The sequence below is a fragment of the Herpailurus yagouaroundi genome, unplaced genomic scaffold (assembly GCF_014898765.1).
Source record: "Herpailurus yagouaroundi ecotype Mexico unplaced genomic scaffold, PumYag 181, whole genome shotgun sequence".
Classification (NCBI taxonomy): domain Eukaryota; kingdom Metazoa; phylum Chordata; class Mammalia; order Carnivora; family Felidae; genus Herpailurus; species Herpailurus yagouaroundi.
In genome coordinates, this window is record NW_024412412.1 from 2,467,972 (window position 1) to 2,493,963 (window position 25,992).

The window sequence follows — 25,992 nt, forward strand, 5'->3', positions numbered from 1 at the left end:
GCTCCTGGGTTGGGGAATATGTACACACACACACACACACACACACACACACACACAGCTCCTGGGTTGGGGAATATGTACATGCACACACACACACACACACACAGCTCCTGGAGTGGGTGCTCACCTACTCTAGTTTTGTCTCTCACCTAGCTGGCCTCAGAATTGAGTTTACCTGGCTCCTTATTGACATCAGTTTTGTACCTGGCTAATAAATTACTTCTTTCCATCCTAAAGACTACAGAAGAAGCCTTCAGCAGTGCCTGTCTGTTTTAACATACACCTAGAAAAAAACCTCTGAAAGTGAAAGAAATTGTGCTCTGCAGTCCTCTGTTTCCATGCACATAAGGATGAGTTTAATTTCCAATTAGTAGCTCACCATTTTAGGAATACAGAAGTTGCTACTTGTGGTGTCTGTCCATATGAACAACCTGACTGTTAAGATTCATCAAGGAAGTAAAAGGCATAGGGACACACATGGAATCAGTTACAGTAATTTTTTTTTTATTGAGTTGATTGTTATTTTACTGGACACATGACAAGTCCATCAAAACATGTCAAAGCCCTGTTTTTATGGACAGCCGTATTTGTACCTTGGTCTAATTTTATGGGCTGTGATAATACTTCTATGCAAAGAAAAATATTAACATCAGTTCCATTTCAAACTGACAATTCAACCACATACTACTTGTAAGCATGGCCTTGTTCTATTAATAAGTTTATTAGAATTGGGTAAAAACGTATGAGACTAGAGTTGAAAACAGTACTAACATTTGTTAAGTGTATTGTACTATTTTTTTAAAGATGGTACATCTAGAAATATCTGTGAGCCATTAGTTTTATATGTTTTTAGTAAAATAATCATTTAAATGGATTAATGTAACTTTAGCTCTTTTAAATTTCCTAAAATATCTTCTGAATCCATAGAATACTTAGGGAAAAGGAGAGAGTTGCTTGGGGTCATCTACTGTAAATCTCCACATTAAAGAATTAAATACTGGTTCAAGTTCATTCAGGACATTTTCAGAGTGCATCAGTAGCACATTAATTGCTTAAAAGTTGAATCATTAACAAAAATATTTTCATGTTCCACAATTGATCTCTGAGACCATACAAGTGCAAGAAGAATTCATTTTCGTTTGGGGGAGAGATAATTTAACCCAAAGATATACTAAAGTCCTGTGTAACAAAAACATGATAATGGTGTTTTTATTACATTAAGGGAGATTACGGATATAAAAAAGAAAAGAAAGGAAGCAAGAAACTTACCATCAAACACCTCCAGTGCATCAAACTGCTTTTCACTTTGAAATGTATCCACAAAGATGGTGATGTTATAGTTTGGTTCCACTTTAATACTCCATGAGCACGTCTGGGAGTTAAAATAGTTGCCCGGGTAACCTGGGCTGAGGATGACTCCAGAAGATTCTGTCCGGATTTCATTTGCTGGGCATTGCGCTAGTGAGAAAAATACCAGTAAAAATTTTCCTTAACAAAATGAACCTGACTTCCATAGGAGAGTTTCTATCCCTATATTTACAAGCCAATGGTGGCAGCGGGAGAGGGGGTGTGGAGCTATCCTACTGAGCTGTGACCAAATTTAATACAAGAGACAAACACAGCAGGAGAAAACCACTGAATAATGAGTAATTATCATTTATAATAATTATACCGACCTATAATTTAAATGAGATTTATATACACGTATGTAATATATACGCCGATATACAAGGTGATTAGATAGATAGATCGCATTTACCTCTTTGATAGATCAAAGAGATTAAGCCGCTGACACCAGGGCAGCCAACTTTGATAAAGCGGTTGGTTGAAAGAAACCTGGACCCTGAAAGTTTTCTTTTTCTGGAAGTGGTGGCGAAGCACATCCTTGCCCCTGTTAACCCGTGTGAGTGAGGGGAGAAGCAGCCACACAGGAGTGGTTAAAACTACCATGTGCTTCTCGCTCTGTGACTGAATTGCCCACACACCTTCAACTGGGGCAGGGATCCTAGGATCCCATGTTTTCCCAACTCACCTTTTCTATGTAATATCGCAGAAACATTGTGCAATTATCTTCAGTAACAGAAAGTGATACTATTTATTTCTTCCTTTTAATATAATACTTTAATATAATTTAATACTTTTAATTTCATTTAGAATAGTAAATTTTAGGGGCACCTGGGGGAGTCATTCGGTTAAGTGGCTGACTTCGGCTCAGGTCACCATCTCATCGGTTGGTGAGTTCGAGCTCCGCGACGGGCTCTTTGCTAGCCTGGAGCCCGCTTCGGGGTCTGTGCCTGCCTCTCTCTCTGCCCCTCCCCGACCCACACTCTCTCTCTCTCTCAAATATAAACAAACAAAAAAGGAATAGTAAATTTTACACATGTGATTTGACTTCTTGGGACTGTGATAAGAGATGAATGAGAAAGTCCTGGTCCGAAAGTCATACTGCATCTTTGGGTTGTTACAGTGTTGAGTACGAGTAGTGATTTGTAAAGGATGAATTTCTCATAATGAGTCAGTTATCGATTTATCTTTATGAACGAATCATTAAGACAGTGTGGACACACTGAGCTGTGTGTCCCTTTTTCCCCTCCCGCTTTCCTTTTTGCTTTATTCAACTGCTTCCAGAGTCATTAAAATAAAACTGATCTGCACAGGTATGAACACACAGAAGAAAACCACCGGTATCACAATCACTAATTTATTTCAATGATAATTTCATTATCTTCCAGAAATGGTTTATTTATACAATTATGGAGAAAACAATTTTTCTCTATTGATCATGGTTCAAAAGTAAACAGAGATAATAGCAAAACTATTTATAAAATTTTAAAAAGTTAAATGATCAGCTTTTCCTCCATGAAAAAGAGATTTTGTTGCAGGAAATGTGTCTTATTTTTTGAATTATCTCCTTTTAATTAATCAAATTTATGTTATTAATTCATACATTTCAAAATAAAGACATTTCACAACCTGATAGGCAAATCACATGTAATATGTTTTGATTCCAGTAAGTGTCTGATAAAAGGGAACTTTTCCTTTTTTTTATCTTTCATTTGTTTAGTGTTCTTATTCTGTGTACCTTAAAATTTATAAAGTGTGTAGGCATAAGATCACCAAAGATGAAACATTTCATAGAACCCTTTTTTAAAGTTTATTTATTTTTGAGAGAGAGAGAGAGAGAGAGAGAGAGAGAGAGAGAGAGAGAGAGAAGCCCAAGCAGGCTCCATGCTGTCAGCACAGAACCTGATGCAGGGCTTGAACTCAAGAACAGTGAGATCATGACCTCAGCCAAAATCAAGAGTCAGACGCTTAACCGACTGAGCCACCCAGGTGCCCGAGAACCCTTTTTAATAAATAAGTATTTAGGTAGACTTTTAAGAATATGTGCAGTGTTAATTAATGGTAAGTTATATAAAAAATAATTCAAACCAAAACACTCAGCCTAAAGCAATTTAATTTAAAAAGTAATTTCTTCTGTGATAGTGGTAAGATCACCCCATAAAATCTATTATGCCCTTTCAAAAATGAACACATTGGCATTTTTTAAAAGAACACATTAAAAAACCGGACTTTGGGGGCGCCTGGGTGGCACAGTCGGTTGAGCGTCCGACTTCAGCCAGGTCACGATCTCGCGGTCCGTGAGTTCGAGCCCCGCGTCAGGCTCTGGGCTGATGGCTCGGAGCCTGGAGCCTGTTTCCGATTCTGTGTCTCCCTCTCTCTCTGCCCCTCCCCCGTTCATGCTCTGTCTCTCTCTGTCCCAAAAATAAATCAACATTGAAAAAAAAAATTAAAAAAAAAAACAAAACCGGACTTTGTATCTGGGTGTGTATGTGCAGGGCTTGGAGGTTCAGAGTCTCCACAGATCAGCCTTGACTTTGCAGCGAGAGCCAGGGCTAGAGGCGAATGAAACTACTCTCAAGGGTTATAATCAGATGAACACACGCAAACCCTCTCCTTCAGTCTGAAGCACTACACGGGCAGGTGTTTCAAAGCCTGGAAGGGTTTGACCACTTCCCTGCCTCTTCCTGAGGAAAGATGCCATTCCATTACCTTCCCTTCTGTGGTACGACCCGGGAGAAAGGTTTAGACCAAATCTCCTCTCTCTGATTTTATCCCGCCGCTATGGTCACTAGGCGACACTGGGCAGCAGATTGTCTAGGAGCAGACAATCCTCCCTAAGTTGCTGCCATCCACCCAGTGAGAGGACAGCCCTCCAGGGTTTGAAAGCTGTGAGTGGTGATAAATCAGAAACAGAATCTTTAGCTTAGCTATTTTCATTCCTTTCATTCTCAAATCCTGCTTCTGTTTCTTAGAGAAGACACAATGAAAGTATAGGTGCAATTATTTGTTTCCTTTGTCTTACAACACTCAACACTTTCTTTTTTCCAGACATACATACTGTTTTAAAATGCACTTGAATATATCTCCCTGGGAGTTAACGTGTTTTTGATTCATTTGTTTCTCTGGCTCTTTCATATGAGCCTCTTCCTTCCTGTCCCTCGCTCTACATCCTTGCTGGGAGTTACACGCACCCACAGCGGGGAGTTTGGAGACGGAGGGGCTCTCCCAGGGCCTGGCTGTTCATTTCTAGATCAGCATTCACGCCTTACACACATCCCGCGTCTCCACCGTCTCCCCCGGGGATCCCCCCCACCACGGGAAGCATCTGTTTGAGGTTCCCATCAAAGATGCCTCTAAAAGAGTGCGCCTCCCTGAGAAGGTCCCCTGAGCTTTGAGCCAGCCCACCTCGGCGAGAAGCTATTCCTTCAGCTTATTTTTGAAGAAAAAGAAAATGTGAGGCTTAAAACCAAAGCATATTATTGAATGCATCTTGCGGGCCTTCAGCAAAAATAACGCAGTCAAGCATTAGGCTTTGTAAATAATTAAAACTAATTCTTAAAAGCACCCGGAGGTCTCAGAGAATTGTAAACAGAGAACTCTATAAACAAGTGGGAAAGCTGCGACCCAGAGCCCTGGACAGGCATGTTCTGGTCTCGAGCTTTCCAACAAATGGCCATTATCTCAAGGACGCTGGTTGTCTTTAGCGTTCGTTGAAAATACAGGTTTCTGATTTCTTTGTAATTGAATATTTTAAAAACTACGGATGGATTTGCACTGTCCACAGGCTGAAGCCACCTGATACTGAAGGCCTTTTAAAATGCGGCCCCATGTGTAGTTTCCAGCCCACTTAATGCCACTTCCCCAACACACCCTAAGAGCAAAGTGTTCTCCTTTCCTCTTCTTTCCTGGACACCCCACGTCCTCTCTTGTTTCCAGACCTTGGTTATTACTCCTCTTCGGTTTTTGAAGGGCTTCTCTTTTCTTAACGTGACTCTGTTGTAAAACTTATCTGGTCTTTGTCCCAGGTTCCTGGCACAGACCTTCAAAACCCTTGGCACTTCGTGCATGTTGAGGATGTCTTGGTCAGGACCAGCCCCTTTGGATTACACCTGAGTCTAGGCCAATAAGGCGACTTGGGGTGGGTCCCTTGGTAGCCTCAGTATGGGGCTGGTCAGCAGAGAGAGCCAGTGATGAGTGGGCTGAAATTCCTGCCCCCTCACAGACTTCCAGTAGGACCATGGGCTTGGGGTTCAGAGGAGGGGAGACTGGCCCTATAAAACCTCTTATACCCCCAATCCAGGGCCCAGATGCTCATGTGCTGAGAACCCCTTTCACCCTGCACCCCGTGCCTCTTCATCAGACTATTCATCTGTACCCTTTATTACATCCTTTAGAACATAAAGGAAAAATTTTTATTTTTATATTTATTACATCCTTTAGGACATAATTACACCCTAAAGGATACAGAATATAATTCTTTATGATATAAAAAAATATAACTGATAGGGTACCTGGGTGGCTCAGCAGGTTAAGCGTCCAGCTTCAGCTCAGGTCATGATCTCACGGTTCGTGAGTTCAAGCCCCAGGCTGTGCTCTGTACTGACAGCTCAGAGCCTGGAGCCTGCTTCGGATTCTGTGTCTCCCTCTCTCTCTGCCCCTCCCCTGCTTGTGCTCTCTATCTCTCAAAAATAAACATAAATATAATTTTATATATATATTTTATAAATAAATATATATAATGTATATATGTATATAATATATAAATATATATGTGTATGTGTGTGCATATATATGTGTGTGTGTGTGTATATATATATATATGTATATATATACACACATATACATATGTAAATAAATGACACATGTAAATAAATGTTTCCCTCAGCTATATGGGTTCTTCTAACACAGGGTAAAACCCAAAGAGGGACCATGAGTACTTCTGGCCTACAGCGGGTCACTAAGAAGCACAAGGGATAACCTGAATTTGTGACTGGCCTCGGGAGTGGGGACAGCCTTGTGGGACTAAGCCTTTACCCTGTGGGGTCTGACCCTGCCTCCAAGTAGAGTATCAGAATTGAGTTCAACTGTAGGACGTTCAGCCAGGGTCCGGGGCGAACGGGAGAATTGCCTGGTGGTCTTGGGAAAGATTCCAGATCCTCATGTAGTGTTTTCTAAACGAGGATTGGTATCCAACAGGGTATAATTTATCTGCATAGGATGCTACCTTTCAAGGAACGAGTTGCTCCCACTGTTCGTTCCCAAGGAAGAATCAATCACCCAAAAGGTGGTAATAATTTTCCAAGTGGAACTTCTAAAAGAAGGATGATGACATGTGAAGAAGAAGGACTTGTAACTAACACAATTTTCTATCAATAATTTACTGGGGGATTGCCCACCCCCTCCCCTTGAGCCCAACCAACTGGTAGAAAGTACTGGAAGGAAGATTATCATTCAGTGATCAAGTATTTGATAAAAGACATGTGAGCCCCTATTTCCTTTATTTATTTACTTATTTTTTTAATAATGAGGATTTAGGGAACAGCAGCTAAGCTAACTCTCAGTCTGTTTTAAACAAATTTACTCCTGAATTGTAAGAGAAGAGAACTACACTGTCGTCTGTAGTAATTGCTACGAGTTCGGTAGGGCGCAAGACCCTCTGGCCCGAGCTGGGAGAACGTGTCTTGTTAGCAGAATTCTCCCCGCAGACGGGTGCGAGAGCCAAGTAATTTAGAGAATGGTGTTCATGTTGTCCTGATTTACTCTGTTCCTGGACTGTCATGAATTAATTTCATTTAAATAAAAAGTAGGTTAATCTTGGAGGTAGCCAACATAATAAAGTAATTTCCCTTATTTTTGAAGTGCGTGCTAAATAAATATTTATGCCTTTCTTCACTAATCAACTAAGACCGTCCTTGCTTAAAGTCATCTCTGTTGAGAAATTTACGGCTCTGTTCGTTGGAATTAAAATGTGCCTTAAAAACACACAATGCACCTCCATTAATTTTTATATGAAATGGGAAAAAAATCCACTGTAGATGGTTTTTGCTGACGTAACATGGTACCGACACACTGATTTTTTTTCCAAGAAAATAATGACTCAGTCTCCCGACCCAGCACCCCATGTGGCCCAACTTCAAGGGAGGCATCCTTGAAGCAGAGTTTCAGCACCTCCCACAACTGGGTGGGTCCTCTGGGTGTTTAAAGGGGTTTGCTCTCTGCCCACACCCACTGGCTCTCCCAATGACACAATTTGGAAGTAATTTTTCTTTGAATTAATCTGAGGTATCATGGTTGTTTAAAGCTGCTTCATTCCAGATCTTCCTCAGATGATGGTGAAAATTGTTTTCCTCTCCCCAGGTGACTAGGATTCTACCTCATTCCTAAGGAGAATGCAGGAAGTTAGTACCACATTCCACAAGAACCACACCACAGATGTGAGCACTTGTAAAATCGATACTAGCGTGGTACAAAGAAAGTTGCTTCTTACACGGCAAATAATTAACATTATGTAACACCTGGAATAATTTAGTATTCTCCGCATCTTTACCGCAATCCCATAAATAAGGCAGACCGACCATCCTCCTTGCACACGATGTCCAAGGGACTAATGATCCACCCAGGTCACTTGATGGGAGTCTGGACTGGGGCGCTGGGTGTTCCCTTCCTAACTTTTGACTGCTTCATTATCCCTAACGAATGATAGTGCTCAAATTCCTTGAAAGCGGGGAGGTCCCATTCTTTCAATGAATTGAATGTTTATTGTGATTTTCAAGTCACAAAATAAAAACTATTCTAATTTGGAAAACCCTTCAACTTATTTATATATTTTTTCCAGTGTTTTTTCTCCCAATACTAGTTGAGAGTGGAGCCTTTGAAATATTTTGAAGTTTGTTTTTTATTTATTTTGGTGGGGGGAGGGAATCCCAAGCAGGCTCCGCACTGTCAGCACAGAGCCCGATGTGGTGCTGGATCCCAGAAACCATGAGATCGTACCCTGACCCCAGATCACGAGTTGGACACCTAACCGACTGAGCCACCCAGGAGCCCCTCAAATATTTTGAAAAGTGATCTAATTATACTGTCTGTTATTGCCTACAGTCTATGTATTTTAAAGACATGTGAATACATGAAACGGGTGCATTTATTGTATGCAACAAACATACATTTCAACATTTGTAAATTTTACACAAAATACGGTAAACACTAGATAATTTTATGCATGCTAACGTATTTAGAGGGAAGTGTGGCGATGCCTGTAGTTAGCCTTGAGATGCATCAAAAATAGCGGATACATTAATGGATGGATAAAAGGAAGACAGACATGTGACAAAGGATACATGGTAAATATTAATGGTGGACCCTCGGTGATAGGTATTCAGATGCTTATTTTTAAATTATTTCAACATTGCCAAACATTCGAAAATTTTCTGATGAACTATTGGGAAAGACTTTGTGTTTGATAGGACTTTGATTTGTCTTTTAGAGATAGCTAAAAGAGAAAGGTAATTTTAATTGCAATGAGATCCTAACACAGACATTAAATTCAGAGTCATGCAAAAAGAACCAAAAGCCCAAATGTAGACCTATCCCAGCAGTATCATTCTCTGTGGACAAGTACATTGGCAGTGTTGAGCTGTGCGTACCTTCACACGTTGGGGGAGAGCCTTCAAACTGCAGCTGGGAACTGAGCCTGCAGGCCAGCGTGTCAGTCCCTACCAGCGTGTACCCAGGGTGGCACTGGTACTTCACAAAATCCCCTGCAAGAGTCAGCACAACAGACCTGGGGCTTAGCTTTCCACGACATACAGGGTGTGTGAACGTATTAAAGGAATACATGACCCCTTAGCAAATTACGTCAATGAGCAGACCACTTCCGAACCAACACCTGGCTTCAGTTTTAGTCTGTTGAATAAAATGGTAGCATTTTCACTTCTTGACTCACAAAAATGCTATCTTAACTGACAGAAAACCCATAAAAAAAAAAAAAAAAAAGGAACTAGACGCTTGGGATTTAAGGATGTAGAACAGAAAGGCTTTAATGCATCCAGAGAGGGCTAAACCGTGACCCTGCCCTAATTAGTGCAATGTTCCCATTAACTGAGCCACTATGAGTAACCAGAAATTGGGGCACGTGGTTTGACCAGTGGTCTGAAACGTGGTGTGCGAACAGGGTGTTGTATTTGTTATTGAGACAGAGAAATCCTGGGTCGTGGTAATTATACCACAAACATATGCCACGGCTGGTTTCCTAACGTGACCTGATGATTATTTAATGAAACAGGCCGTTAATATAGAATGATAAGGCAGAATTTCTAAATGTGATCATTAAATATATTCACCATTACATTCCAGTGTCAGTGAAAGGTCAATGTTATACTAATCATTATTTTAGCTGCACATGATTAAGTCCTTCTCGTGCATGAACATGCTTTTCTAACCAAACACAAATATCTGTGTAAGTCTGTCTCTGAAAACTTGACTCAAAAGAAAAACACAAACTAGAAAACGCCGGTGGGGGGCGGGGAGGGGGGCAGAATCAGGAGGCGCTCAAAATGAAAAAAATCCAAATTCACATTCAGAAAACGAACATCACAGAGATGAAGGAAGAAAGCCGTATTTATTCGATTAATAACCCCTGTGGATAAGCCCCTAAGAATGCTTTAGAATATTTCTGACAAGTACTCGCTCGCTTACTCATCCGAGTTAGGAGTTGGTGTAAAAAGGTGGACTGAGCTGATGGTATCGGAGTGAAGGAAACATTACCTATTTCAAAATCTTCATCCTCAGTAAGCATTTCTGCCTGTGGAACAGCCGGGGGAGGTTGGCATTTCTTGAGCTGAAATGCTAAACGGTTTATGGGGGAAAAAATTAACTGTAATTACATTTGCTGAATAAACAAAAATATTACTAAAAAGCATTCCTCTTATGTTGTTTTAATGCTTAGGGACACTGAAAAGTCTATATGTTTAAATCATCGCTTTATAAAATTCTCAAGCTTCGCATGCTTATGGGATCATTTCGTGCCAAAGAAGATATAATAAAGTCAAAGGGAAAGATGTGTACAGTTTTAAAAATTATGACATTGAAATAAAATCACTTCACATATACTTGGGATTCTGCCACAGAGATGGTTCACCCATGGCCTGGTGGCGGGTCCATATTTACATTTGATAAGGTCTCCCCCTGCCTCACATCTGAGGACCTCGGTGGACACAGTCCTTATGAGATGTCAGGTGCTGATACGCTGTTTTCCCAATTATTTGTTTTCAAAACCATTAGATCTGCTTTTGCCTCATCTGTAATCACATGACGCTTGCTACTTGCTCCCCCTGGAGACAGGGATGAGGAAATCCACAAAGGCACTCAATGTCTTTCAAGGGTCTCCATATCAGTTGTATTTGCAATCCACTTACCTTGGAAGGAATCCAAGCTTCCCATAAACCAGACGTGACATAATCAAATGCCATTAAGCAAAAGAGGATCACCGGAAACCCTGGCATGGAACTCAAGAAAATCCCCTAAGGCTCTCGCTGGACACAATCAAGGAACTTCAGCTGGAGAGGAGGGCTATGTCAACCCGACCAGCAAAACCAAACGCGATTCTCCACCTGCCTCAACAAGGTGAAAATGCACTGACCGTGAAAATTGAGAACAAAGAAGCCTCCATTTGAAAAGTCGCTGTGGAACTTGAGCAGGACTTGGTTGGTGGAGCTATACGCGGTTTCCAGGGCCGTATTCCCACTGAAAACTCCCAGCTGAGGTGAATTCTGATCAGGCCCATCCCTAGGGAAGAGAGAGACATTTGTTTGATGGAAAGCTCCTAAGTACAGCTGAAACTAAGGATCATTTTCTTCTCACATTTGGACTCTGTCCTGGCATCAGTGCGCTGGTCTGACCTGGGCTCCGGGTGACGGGACTGCCGTGCACACCTGAAAACTCAGGGCTGACTTCCATTCCCCCCACAGCTGACCTTTCCAGACCAATCACTGAGACACGTTCACATTCATTCTGGTGGCCGCAATACCACCTATCAGTTGCCTTTCAAACGTCTACATTTGAAAGTCTAAATTCAATGGTGTCTCTTTAATTATGGGTGAAATTTATGGAGATCTTGCAACGGAACTAAAAGATTTTCAAAAATTGCTTAAACAGAAAACTACAGTCCAAGGTGGAGTACCCTGCCCCATGAGTGCACGGCAAGACTGAATGCAGTTTCAACCCCTCCTGGAGTGAAATTTTACGCCAATCATTCAGAAAGTATCAGCGCCAATGAGGTCTCTAGGACTGTCTCCATCCACCCCCACCTCAAGGAAGAGGAGCTAATCTGCATGATAAGACCCCCCCCCCCCCTCCTTGCCTGAAACAATCCTTCCTTTTGCTAATGGCTTCTTGCCCTGCCCTTCTTCCCTTGGAAACCTTCCTTGGGCACACCTAAGTCCCCAAGCATCTCTCTACTTGCCAGATGGGATGCTACTCAATTCATGAATCATTTAATAAAGCCAATTAGATCTTCAAATTTACTCAGTTGAATGGTTATGTTTTTAACAAACCGAATAAAACACCACCACCTTCTGGACACTGTTTAGAAATACCGAGATGTGTAATGTCACAAAGTTGAAGAGACTTTTCAGTCTCTCGTTCATTAGTGTTCTTTGCAACAGGCACTCTACTTTGTTAAATATGAAGAGCCTTCGCTCCCATCTGCTAAATCTATAGGTTAATCCAGGTGAAACGGCTGATACTATAATGTTTGCCTTGCTCAATTTAATATTTCAAGTTCTCAGCTTCCTCCTCATTCCCTCAGCCACTGGGTCGGCCGTTATCACCTCCCTGCCAGAGTTATTTCTCTAGCCTCAAAAGCCGGCTTCCCCTCTTGCCCTCAGTTAATATATTTCCCACCAAGTGAGGCTGGGCATTCTGCAGTCAAGGTGATTCTCCTTCCTAAGACCTACTGAGTCCTTTTTGCTCTGAGAACTAAGTCTGGAATCCTTCACAAGATTTATAAGCTCCCGTATTCTCCGTCCTGCTCACTCGGACTCCCGTAATATCCGTATCTGAGATCTGCCAATAGCCTGAACTCACCCTGTTCCCTGACTTTACAGGCTTTCCAATAAGAAACCTTAACATTTATGCCGACTTCCCCAACAGGCACACACACACATTCGCGCATGCGTAGCATGTAGTTACCTGCCATTACTCCAGTTTTCACGGAAGTTCATCCTGGCAGCACATCGTGGATCTTTAACCCTGAGTTAAGCTCACCTCCTCACACCCTGTCCATGCCCCCTCCTTCTCCCACCATAGTGTCACAGAGGACCTGGCAATCTCTGTGTCCCCCATAACCTCTCCCTTCCAAAAGCAAAGGTAGGACAGTCATCCCCATAGACACGCAAAGGTAGCCCAGGGTCACACAGACAACTTACGCCAGGCCACATGGCTCGTTGGAAGGAGGACCAGGACCCAAATCCCCGCCCCCGTTTGCTGGCTCGTAGTATTTCCTACACATACGGAAGGGCAGCTCTGCAAAGTTCACAAAGGATGGAGGGAGGGCTACGCGCGATTATGTCTTCGCTATTTCCAGACTCATCAAGTTCTTATCGTGCCATTTCTTATCATACTTAACAACGTAAAATAAAATAAGCTTGGGATATTTTATATTCAGAGTAGCTGTGAATTTATCTACCATGGAGTAAAACTCAAACATGTGACATGACATTTATTCTCTGTATCTCCCGGATTTCATTGCTAAGTTTCCTTTCCCATATCCCCCTAATAATTTCATTTCTTATACGTCAATCTGACATACAAGCACCACGTAGCTGGCTGCAGGAATGGTTTAGCACAATCGCGTATCACTTTATATGAAAGGGCTCTCCTACCAAACAGCAATGTAATCGTTAACAGCTTCAGTCTGCAGCAAGGTGAAGTTGATGTAGACCCCGTGGCCAGGAGGTACAGTGATAAGCCAGAAGCAGTCCTTCAAAATTGGGTACTCATCGGGAAATCCAGGGGAATAAATGGTACCGTTCTGAGATGTTACATTATATCCGCAAGGAGCTGAAAAGGAAGCAGAACAATTAAGGTCCATATAGTCAGCTTTGGAAAGGACACAGTTAAATATTTCTAAGTCTCTAAAGCCCCTCCGCCGAAATTTTCCTTCTAAGAAATAATAATTGTGAAACATTTCTCAGTGACTACTTTGTCAAAGTAATTCCCCTGAAGTCTTAAAACCTTAGATGAATTTTACTTCCGAACTAAGTTATCTAAGTTCCATTTAATAGAGTCTCCAAACACTCAAAATCCCTTCAGGATGAAGTCATTCCCAGATAATTAAAAAGAAAAAAAAAAAAAAGCCCATACTCAGTTACCCAGTTATCTTGGGTGACTGAGCTGATAATCCATTGGCTATGTGATACAAGGGATTATGGAGAGATTATGCATAAATACATAATGGAAATTTTTCGTTGTTTTAAGTGAGATTTCTAAAACCTATTTAAACATCCAAGTCTCTTTGCCTAAACAAAAATATTATCAATTCTTGGCAGATCTATACCTGAAGAAATGGGAGAAAATTATGTAAGTCAAAGCATTTTCACATCTCACCAGCTTTCAGGGGTGTAAAGACTCACCATCCCCAATCAGTCCCTGTTTATTTTACTTAACGAACTGGCGTTCCCTGTTACCATGACAATTATTTTGTCTTATCTACGGAGAAATGAAGTGACTATATATTAGCAGGATAATCTGAATGCATTATTACATTCAGACAGTGGTATAATACATCAAGTCATAAACCAGTAGACTTTTTAATCAACCAAAATCCAATAGATGTGGGATGAGTGGCTGTTCCTAGCATGAATCTTCTTGGGCTTTCAAAGACTTGTCACCAAAGGTGTAAAATTTAGGTGGAGAAAACAGACCAAACTATGTTTTTAAAAAAAGAGAAAAACAACTTCAATAAACAATTCACAGTGCTGACCGATGACAGACATGCTCTCAGGCAGTATGGGACATCCGGCCTTAATCATGCCCCTGCGTACTTTTTCAGAGGAAGGAGAAAATGTTCCAGGGCACAACAGATGGAATCTGGTCCAAGTTTTGGAAAAAATCCATAGAGGAAGGGGCCTTAGAGAACATTCTGGAAGTTTTATGGCATAATTATTAATAAGTGGGGTTTGGAGTCAGGCAAAGCTTGCTTTGTAAACTGAAGCACACGGAAACTTATAATCTGCTGTCCCCAGAAAACTGTCATACGTTCTCTCGCCTCCAAGCATGATGCCAATATTCACCCTGCATGAATCTTTCAAACGCTTTTCTCCTACCCTGCTGCCAGGGTGGGCTGATCCCTTTAAGAACTCGACTCGAGTGTTACTGCCCCCTTAAAGGTGGTTTGGCCCTGGATGGCCATGGTTATTCACTTATTATGCGGCTGCAATTAGCTGTAGTTGTTCTCCACCGTTAGACCATCAGACTATTAGCAGTCAGAAGTCAGGGACTGTGTTCCTTTTCGTCTCCACCCACCACCTGCTTTCCTTGATCCCCACTGCCTAACTCAGATCACGATAAATAAGACAGAAGAAATGACTAATAAATTGAAAATGAATAAGACAATCACCACAAAATATTTTACGAAGGAACACATGGAAGTCAGTGGGCTGACAGACCTTATGTGGACCTGAGGTTATTGATGTGGTATTGACTTACAATCTATCGTCTCCAAGACTTCCCTTGTGCATTTTGACTTTTCAGATTGAACCTTATAATTGTATAACCACATTATACACAGTAGCACCCTTCCCAATGGTGATAAAACACAACAAAATAAGCAAACAGAAAAGGACTGTGCCACCTCTTAAAGGGCAAAAGAAACAATAGGGTGATTTTTCTGGGTAGGACACATTGCTGGCTTCTGAAGTTCTGGATGTCACTTACTAGCTCTAGGACATGGAGCAAGTCAGGTATCCTTGCCATGACTTGTGTATGATAGTCAAAGAATAAGTCTGCCATTAACTTATTCAATGAGTATTTATTGAGAATCGATTATGTACCAGGAGATGTGAGGTTAGAGCGGGGGACACAGTGGAGAACCACAGAGCGCTGCCTTGTGGAGCTTACTGAACGGTGATGAAGAAAGATACGAAGCAAATGATAAGTAAGTATAAAAGCCAACTTATATAAGTATGATGAGGGAAAGCACAATCACTGCTTGTCACATGAGCTAATAATATTCCACCGATGCATATAAAATTCCGCAAGGCAAATCTTGCCCTGCAGTCTAGAGAGAAAAGAGAGGTGACGTTTCCTTTAGCACTCTTCCTGGCCTGTTAGCCCGGAGAAGGCGTGGCCCTCACTGCAGTGGTCCCAAAGGCACACGGAGATCTGCACGATTGGGTGGCCTCTCACTTAAGGCCACAGAGACAGTAGATGTGGGACCTGACTCAGCAAGGCACGGATCCACCCTCTCCCCGAAGGTGAGGTTCAAAGTGGACCCTGAGCTGGAGATCAATCACGAAGCCTCCGTGGGGAGATCTAGACACAGGAGAATCAGTGCACCACAGCCAAGCAGAGGCACCTCCCGGCTTGCCACCATGTGCCTGGGAGCCTGGTCCCCGCAGCACAAGGACGGCACCCAGCTGGCCAGGAGAGAGCGCATCGACATCGGCATCGGCCGCACCATGCTTCACAATCAGAAGCCACACGTGCGACAGGCTCTTTTCCACTTCACGGACACAAAGACTAAATAAACACATGCTCATTTATATATTCGTGAGTGTACCTTTAATATCGTGATGCAGTTAGTAATTAGGAATACCTCCCTGCTCCTAGCACAGAGTTCCAGAAATCCTTGGATAAAAGTTATATGACAAAAGAGATAAAGCTCTCCTTCGTTATTCATAGCAAGACCCTTCCAACCACAGCAGCGCTTATGTTAATGAGACGACTTGGAAAGCACCAAAGGAAGGGGTCTGGAGAACTTCCCGATGCGTGAACACTTGGGGTGCTGGGAAGATGGCTCAGCTGGAGAGGACAGAACCCTCTGCTCATCTCCCAACACACAATCAAGGACCGTGTTCTTTTTCATCCCCACCCACGACCTGCTCTCATTGATCCCCATAGCCCCCTGCGTCTCTTCAATCTGGCGCTTGCCCAGTCACGTCCTGTGTAATAAACCTGGAGGCGCGGAAGTACAACGTTTTCCTGAGGTCTGCGGGTTGCTCTAGCAAATCAGTCCCATAGGAGGAGGGAGTCGTGGGGACTTCTGATTTACAGCCCATCAGTGAGAAGGGCAGGTGATAACCCGGACATGCGACTGGCATCCAAAGTGGGGGGCAGGGCAGGGGCCGCCCCGCGGGGCCAGGGGCTTTCCCCGGGGAGACAGTCAGAACTGGGTTCCAACGGAGGCTCTCCAGCAGTGTCACAGCATCACTTGTAGGAAAAAGGCACAGACGGTGGCCAGGAGTGCCAGAGTGAACGTCGAGTGTCACACAGTATGCACACGCAAATCAACAACAGGTTGTGAGAAAGGGCTGCCGTGTGAAGTATGATTAATGAGAGCTCTCCAGTTATCTCTGGATGTATTTCTCCAGAGAAAACTATGTACATAAAGAGAATTAAGGTATCTTCTTTCATCACCTCCTAGAGCTAGCATTCGCTACCCTGACCAGGATGGAGGTGACGACTTCTCTGAACGCCTCATTCAATGTGAAATGTAGTCAGTGCCTATCTGTGCCTACGTAGCCTTCACCTCACCCTCACTTCCTACCCGACTCCGCTGTAATTTGAGAACGTGAAGCTGTGAGGTGGCTGGGACAACAAGGGATGGGTGTGTTTCGCCAAGTCAAGCTCCCGCGCAGCCAGAAGATACTGGAAGATGAGCTGGTGGCCATGGTGGACGTAGGCATGGGGAGGTGGAGAGACACCGACCCTTCGTGTTACCTGAGGCTACACTTGGAAAAATCAAGGGGCACTGACACATCTCTTTATTATGCTTCTTCCCCACAACACATGTACCAAGTGACTTTCTCTGAACTGAGATGGATAGAAAGAGCTTATTAAGTTGTTTCAATCAGAAATTAAAATTTAAAAACCCTAAATATCCACTAGGACAGTTATAGATAATTTATGGATGGTTTTCTCCAGGATTATGTCCAGATTTCTGCCTAATGAGAGCATGAAGAAAAAGCTTACAGTACCAAACAGCCAATACCTACATTTGGCATGAATATTTATGAATTTTAAACTCTTGACTATTAATGTACCCAGGAACCGAATGCCTAATCTCACAGAATGTGTGCAGCGCCGTAGGTATTTCTGACCTATTTTGTTTTTCTTCACTTTGGTTTCCTTATGATGGTTTTGAGGTAGACACGCTGTGCTCTATCTTAGGAACTGTTTGATAATGGGAGTATTTAAAATAATATTTATGAATACAAGCTAGTTGTATTCTTTAGAATGTCATTCTTATTCTAAACTAGTAGGAGAGATTATTTTCTATATTTATCAATCAACTTGATAAACCTTAATTTTCAAAACTATGTACATAATAACATATTCTTTGGCTACTTGGATTCCACATGTCAGTTAGGGTTCTGCAATTGAATAGGGTTCTGCTCACAAAATCATTCAATCTAGACATAGTCACTAATACACTAATTGCAACACATTTTAATCCTAAAAATCATCTCTGTCCAGATAGTTCCCCATCAACATCCTACTGCACTTTAAGGTGAGGAATATCCTGACGGTGCTTAACTTTAAATATACTTAAAAAATTTTTTTTTAAGTTTATTTATTTATTTTGAGAGACAGAGAGAGCATACAGGGTAGGAGCAGAGAGACAGGAGAGGGAGAGAATCCCAAGCAGGCTCTGCAGTGTCAGCACAGAGCCCGATGCGGGGTTCGAAAATTAACATCATGACCTGAGCCGAAATCGAGTCGGGTACTTAACCGACCGGGCCACCCAGGCACCACGACAGTGCTTAACTTTAAAAATGATCTTAAGGGGCGCCTGGGTGGCCCAGTCGGTTGAGCATCCGACTTCAGCCAGGTCACGATCTCGCGGTCCGTGAGTTCGAGCCCCGCGTCGGGCTCTGGGCTGATGGCTCGGAGCCTGGAGCCTGTTTCCGATTCTGTGTCTCCCTCTCTCTCTGCCCCTCCCCCGTTCATGCTCTGTCTCTCTCTGTCCCCAAAATAAATAAACGTTGAAAAAAAAAATTAAAAAAAAATAATAAAAATGATCTTAAAATTATATCTATATAAGTATTTTGGTAAGAGAAGATTAATTAGGTAAACAAAATATCTAAAAATTTTAAACTGTATTTGTAAGTAGAGATGCATATTTGATTATCAAATTAATTTAGTAAATCAATAAACAAGTTTTTTAAGCCATATTTTAACAATTATAATCCATTTTTTAACTGGGACTTCTGTATAATTATGTTACCGGCAAAAATAACATCTTGAATTTCTCAAGTCACTTTGAGACCTTTTTTTTTTCTTTTTTAATAGGTATCGTACTTTTATCGTACTTTATCTAATATTTAGAATTCTTGAGCCATAATTGTCTGAATTACTCAGTCTTTACTAAAGTTGCCAGAAGTTGTTCATAGTATCTCTGTTCTACCCCGAGAGTCTCCTGAAGTGGACGGGCTGGATGTTAGAAGATGGTTTTCCAGTGTATTTGTCCGATACACCAAGAAGAAGCCTGAACTGAAAAAGCACGCTGGATAACCTAAATGCATTTCAGGTTGAGTATGCTGGGCAATCGGACCTTGCCGGTGTCCTGTGTGGGCTTAACCATAGCCTACATGGACCCCGACAGACCTCTTAACAGCCCACCGTGCTTAGCAAACACTCTTTTTTTCTTATCTCTTTTTGTAAATACAACCTTTCACACGTAAAAATACCTTTTGTTATAAAATATTATCCTCCGTTTATTTTGTGTTTTTTTTGGAAGTTAATCCCATATGGAAAGGATATTAAACACACATTGGACACTGCTTAGAAAATGTAATTTATGATATAATTTTATATGAATCTTATGTTTTATTTTGTCTTATTCTGTGACATTATAGATATGAAGAGAGACACGACGGTAAAGACGCTCGTGCAGTAAAGCATTTGACCTTGCCTCTGGAGAGCTCTAGCCCTCTGTTTGGGAGGGGGTTTACCGCACACCCGATAGGAGTGTCTTTGCTTCCTGGGGGGTTGGAGCGTCGAACTCAATAGTTCCAGGAGGGGGCAACCCATGCCGGAAGTACCAGCCACGTGACCGAAGGTGGGGCCTTTGCGTCACAGGATGTCAGCTGGTCTGGAAGCTGACACCAACCACTGGGCAATCCAGCCATCAGTCCTGCCCACCTAACAGAGCCCGGATGAAAATCTCTGGGCACCAACACCCAGGTGAGCTCCTCAAGACACACTGTCACCAGTCAGCTGTGAGACGGGTGCATCCTCCCGTACTCTAAGCATCTTTTCCCATGATTTTAATGTGTCCTTTCCTTGTTATAACCCACAACCAGAGTATGTAATAGCTGTATTATTATACAATAGATAATATTATATATAATAGAGTATATAATATAATAAAGTTCTGTGAGTCCTTTCAGTGAATTTTCCAACCTCAGGGTGGCTTGGGGACAAATCTCCTATTTTCAGGTGCTGTCGGGAGCCCGGGGCAGACTTGGATGTCTGGAGGACTTCCGCGTCAGCGTGGCCAGCTCTGGGTAGTATGACGTATCATGTTGTCATTGTAAGAGGTGGCGTCCCCTTTAAGCTACGTCACAAACAATGTATTTTGTTATTTTTCATGCTGACAAAATAATTCTAAGCCAGCATTTATTTCTGTATTTGAAAACTTCGCTTGAAAAAGTGATGAAGCCTAATTAACGATTTAGTTCTACTTTTTAATATCAAGCCAAGAAGTCCTCGTGCATAGATGAATTCAAAGGATTCAGGGGAAAATTCCAATTAAGAAAAGGGTTTAATCATGACAATCCCAAGTATTCTATACATATAAAAAAATGAGTTTTTAAATGGAGAATAGTAAAAAAAAAAAAAAAAAAAAGTTTTTTAAAGTTTTTTTTTAGGTTTATTTATTCATTTCGAGAGACAGAGCAAGTGAGTGAGCTGGTGAGCCTGCACAGGTGGGGGAGGGGCAGAGGGAGAGAGAGAACCCCAAGCGGGCTCCCGGCTGTCCGCACAGAGCCTGAGGTGGGTTCCATCTCATGAGCCATGAGACATGACCTGAGCCAAATCCAGATTCGGACGCTTATGTGACTGAGCCCCCCGGGAGTCCCTTAAATGTTTTAATAAAAAGCACCAGATATGCTACTGCTATATTTAGTTTTATAAAAAATTTTTTTAAATGCTGTTCTATATGTTATTAAATTTGCATCAGACTAAGGATCTTTTAAAATACAGCTGAAGTTTCTTTTCATAGTTTTTAAAACAATAACATAGAATAGAAAAATACAGGTGAAAAATCTAATTTAAGAAGTCCACTGGTGGTGTTTTTTTTTTTGTTTTGTTTTGTTTTTTCGGTTTATTTTTGTTTGTTTGTTTTTACTTTTTCAGTAGAAACAGAAACCCAGCGAGTTGCCGTTCCCTTTTGCCCCCTGGGATATAAATGTTTAGCATTTCAAATGACCACAGAGTTGGTAATTTCATTATTTTTTTCACTCAAAGGGACTGTATTATAATGTTAGAATACTAGACTTTCAGTAAATTTTGTTTCATATGCTTTCTTCATCAACAACATGCTTGATCTGCTAACTTCAACTTGATATTACATACATTTTGAAATCATCAAAAAAAAAAAAAATCAGGCTGCCATACAGAAGCTTTAAAGAAGTGATTTCTGCTCCGACCAGGGCTATTTGATGAATCCAGACTTCCCTCCATCACCACTGACGGTCAAGCTGATTCCCAGCCCTCCAAAGAAACCATGATCATCCTGTACTATTGAGCTGCGACTTTCCTATGACTGTCTCTCCAGGATGTCTTTGCTTTCATTATTCTTTCTACCTCTGATGCCCTGTCTCTGAGTAGCAAAATAGTACGTATGCTCCAATGCCCACTAAAAAACAAAACCCATTTCCCGAAATACAAAAGCAACACATGATAACTGTGAAAGCTAAACAATAAAAAACATCTAGGGTAAAATGAACGAGCATTCTTTCTTCCATTAATCCTGTAATTTGGTGGAACCATCATAATTCTAAATACCACTACCATCATAAAGATGTCCCTGATCACTTCCCAAGCAAATGCCATCCTTCTTCATGCAATTCTTATGTCTGGTTTCGCATTATAAATGTGTTTATTATTTTGTTTCCTTTATAACAACCATTGAAGGCAAGGCCTATTTGTTCATCTTTTTAACGTACTGGCATATGATATTCCTGAGACACTAGGTAGAAGGAGTTTACCATAATAGATCGCTAATAAATATTTGTTGAATAGGTGAACAGATTCTCTAAAACATCCATTTAGTCATTTAATGCACTATTATATACATGGAAAATTACATTATTGCCAAGAACGGTTAACCTACCGTCACATCTCGGAAAAGGATAATTCCAGTCTCGGTCGATCCCGTGCTGACAGGTGAGGACTGGGTGGCCGATTAAAATGTACCCAGGGTAGCACTCAAAGGATATGGACTGTCCCACACTATAGTCCGAGTTGATCATATAACCATTCTGAAAAGGAGGTGGGTCCGGGCAGTTCTGTAACTCATAGGCTGAAACGGACAGAATCAAGCTTATGTAAGAAGTTAGGTTAGTATGGAATGGACAGTCCTGGGGTCATGGGCAGTTTATTAAGATGGATGTTTCCAGCAAGTTTTGAAAAGTATATTTTCTAAGTTGCCACTTACCATCTAAGTAAAACAATTAGTAGCAGTAACAGAATTAAAACACTTAATAAACACTTGACTGTGTGCTTTAGAAGTAGTAAAGCACAAACCAAACATAAATTTGACAGCATTTACCTTGGGGGAAAAAAAAAGTATATGAAATGAATTGACTTTTTTAAAAAGGTAAAATAAATGATAATAAAAATTGTCTGTAAAGAATGTCAGGTGAATGTGGACTTAATTTCCCTTTAATTTAGAAGCGAATTATACTAGCACTCCATTCTAAGGGTTAATAACTAGGAAATACGGAGTTATGTTTTGATTTGTTCATTAATTGTCTGTTACAAGTAAAATGTAAAAATCAACTTCATTTTCTTATTTTTTTGAAAAAAGAGCCCACAGAAAAATTGTACCAGCAACCACTATCTGTACAATGTTTTTTTTTATAAAATCTAGTTTATGTAGTAAATAATACATATTTATATTTTGCACGTAATAAGGATACTGTGCAGTTGATACGGTGTCTTTGCAAGTTCCAATGTTGTGAGATAAATTTAGAAATTTTAACAGCATGGTTAAACCCTCACTGTAGTCAGCAGATTAAAAAATCCCTTTATTTCACAATTTCACTTCATTTCACATTTTACTTGGCTTTCCTTATTTTTATATTTGCAATTGGATGTCCCTGGACAAGAGTCAGATAAGCAGCTAATGACTGACGGCAGGCAAGAAGCAGAAATCAGAAGGGGTACCAGGGCAAAGGCCTCTAAGCCTCTTGGAGTCATTTATGGTGCTGGCTCCTCTGGGGGCTGATACCAGGAAGAACCTGGAGGTAGACAAAGGCCCCCCCCCGAAAAAATGGGGCCTCCGTGAATCTCCAGCAGCTGCAGACTTCCCCTCTGGTGTCCACTGTGCAAGCACAGGACGAGGGCTGTCTCCTCAACAAGATCAGAGTGGACGTCACAGACGTGGTTTATGCAACGAGGCTTTATCAACTGTGATGTGCTAATAATACATTTATTCCATTTTATTTGTAATGTGCTTCATTATTTTTTTTTCAATTTTTTTTTCAACGTTTATTTATTTTTGGGACAGAGAGAGACAGAGCATGAACGGGGGAGGGGCAGAGAGAGAGGGAGACTCAGAATCGGAAACAGGCTCCAGGCTCTGAGCCATCAGCCCAGAGCCTGATGCGGGGCTCGAACTCCCGGACCGCGAGATCGTGACCTGGCTGAAGTCGGACGCTTAACCGACTGCGCCACCCAGGCGCCCCAGAATGTGCTTCATTATTATAGGGAGTTGCACCTATCATACATTGAGAATAAGAGGAAAAAGCTTGCTGGAGTATTTTTAACTCAATGCCATCTTTTGACACATAGGCTTTATAACTCAGTATGGAGATAGAACTTATTTATACAAAGTCAAACAGTTTAGCATTGTATAATGAGTTTTTGGCACTCCTTTTTGGTGAAGCTAAATTATAACATGAAATTTCTGAGACAATAGAAGGAAAAATCACCTATTTAAGGATTTATTCCAGATCAATAAGCATCATAAGCACAATTATTATTAACAAAACACAAAGCTCTAGCCCTCTTTTGCCAAAAAAAAAGTGCTTGGAACTCACAATTTTGGCATTTGCAATCCAGCATAAAGACAATAGCTGCACGTTCTACAGAGGTGTTTTCCAAATTTTTTTTCTGCATCTCAGAAGTAAAATATCTTATTGTTGAAAGCTCCTGCCTAGTACCAGACTTCAAGGGGAAATAAATCTATAACTGTTCCAAAGAAAAGAGCATTCAAACCTGAGTGAAAGGAAAACATGTCTGGAAGGAAAGTACGTCAAGCATCAGAGTGGCAAGTCTCTCATTTTTACTTGCTTTTGGAATGTTACCACATCCTATTTGAAAACCAGAAGCTTGGAAAACTGTGCTGGTGAGTATAAGGACAGGGAATGTCAGACCAGAAAGCCAAAACCAATCGGCACGTCTTTTTCTCTTTGCACTACACGTGCATGAACACACAGGTGCACACGCTGTGCACGCACGCATGCACACACACACATACAATGCACACAAACACCACACACGTACGCACACATACACACTCCCACACCTGTACACGTTTATGCACATACATACACACGCACGCACACAGAAATACCACACATGTATGCACACACACTCACACATCCGTACATGTTTATGCACATACACACACGCGCGCACACAGAAATACCACACATGTATGCGCGCACACTCACACATCCATACATGTTTATGCACATACATACACACAGAAATAATACATATGTATGCACACACACTCACACATCCGTACATGTTTGCACACACATACACATGCACACACACACTCACACATCCATACACGTTTATGCACACATACGCACACACACGTATGCACACACACACCTGTACACATTTACACCGTCATATGCACAAACACACACTGTCTATTTCTTCATTTCCTTACTGTGCTCCTTCCTGGGCCAGCGTGGCAAATCCACAGCCAGTCACCCACCTCCCCCAAGGGCCACCTCGCCCTGAAAGCCATAAAAACAGCCTTTTCCTGAAAGCCAGCGCCAAATGGCCTAGCAAATACCCACAGTGCTTGTAATGTTGTTATTTGAGCTCAAATTTACTTTATCAGAAGCAGGTTCACAAAGAGAACAGAGAATCCCATACTGGGCTCCAACTGTCAACCAATTTCCTTCTTTATAATACTCTTTGAGAATGAAATCAGCAGTTCGTTCTCATGCTTGTTTTGCTTGAAGCATAATAAACTCTGCTGGAGAAATGGGTCCTCTAATGTATCACATACAACTGCTAATAAAACCTTTATATATACATACATATATATGTATATAAATATACATCAAAACTGGATGGCGGTTTCCACGTGAGCAGAATCAAGACGGCGTTCAACGGAGCACCTCGTCGGTGAAAGATTCTAGCCATGGTTTAGCAGGGCCCTCGGGGTACCAATGAAAACAGTGGGAAGCGCGGATGGGTGCTCTCACAGAGAGTCCTTTTCTTAAAGTTTTTTCAAAGCTTATTTATTTATTCGAAAGATAGAGTGTGTAAGCGGGAAAGGGGCAGAGAGAGGGAGAGAGACTCTGCATTGTCAGTGAAGAGCCTGATGCAGGGCTTGAACTCACGAACTGTGAGATCATGACCTGAGTGGAAACCAAGAGCCGGACGCTCAACCAACTGAGCCACCTAGGGGCCCCAGTGCAGAGAGATTCCTAATGAACTGTCACGGGAAACAGCCCGTACCACATGTAAACTCACACGGGTCTCCTCACAGCCTTGCCACAGGGAGGGTCGCTCTAATTTGCATCAGCGTCCGTGTGAATGTGACTTCGAACCCTCCCTCAAGAGCTTGGTTTCCCGCTCCTTGGAAAAATGAAGGGGGTTCCCAGGAGCCACAGAGCCACATGCAGCAGTCCAGAGAATTCCCGAAGTGCACGCACAAGGATGCTCCCTGTGTCCCACACTGGACGTTATGATGGCTCCAATGGCACATCGGTCTTCTTTTGTAGAAGGAAACAAGGATATGACCCTGTTTCTCGCTCCTCAGTGAGACTGAACGTTCTTTATTGGTTATCTGAACTCCCCATACCCGTCAGTGAAGCCAACCTACATCATCCCCGAGGTGACAGCCAACCCCATGCTCTGGGGGCAGCCCAAAGCCTTGGCTGGGGGATGGCTGACCAAGTCGCTTGCTCCCAATTGTGGTTACAATCGCGTCTTGTGCTTTGAGCAACCGCG

General features: G+C 41.9%; 1 protein-coding gene across 1 annotated transcript in view; it reads right to left on the reverse strand.

The window, feature by feature from the left end:
• Positions 1-25,992, reverse strand: part of CSMD1 (CUB and Sushi multiple domains 1) — a 1,645,367-nt gene that overhangs the window by 144,587 nt on the left and 1,474,788 nt on the right. The window contains exons 41-46 of the mRNA XM_040490416.1: positions 21,899-22,087; positions 13,224-13,401; positions 10,982-11,127; positions 10,108-10,188; positions 8,988-9,101; positions 1,270-1,458 (exon numbers count right to left, since the gene is read on the reverse strand). Of these exons, the coding sequence (XP_040346350.1) occupies positions 1,270-1,458; positions 8,988-9,101; positions 10,108-10,188; positions 10,982-11,127; positions 13,224-13,401; positions 21,899-22,087 (897 nt within the window). The remainder of the gene's footprint in view (positions 1-1,269; positions 1,459-8,987; positions 9,102-10,107; positions 10,189-10,981; positions 11,128-13,223; positions 13,402-21,898; positions 22,088-25,992) is intronic.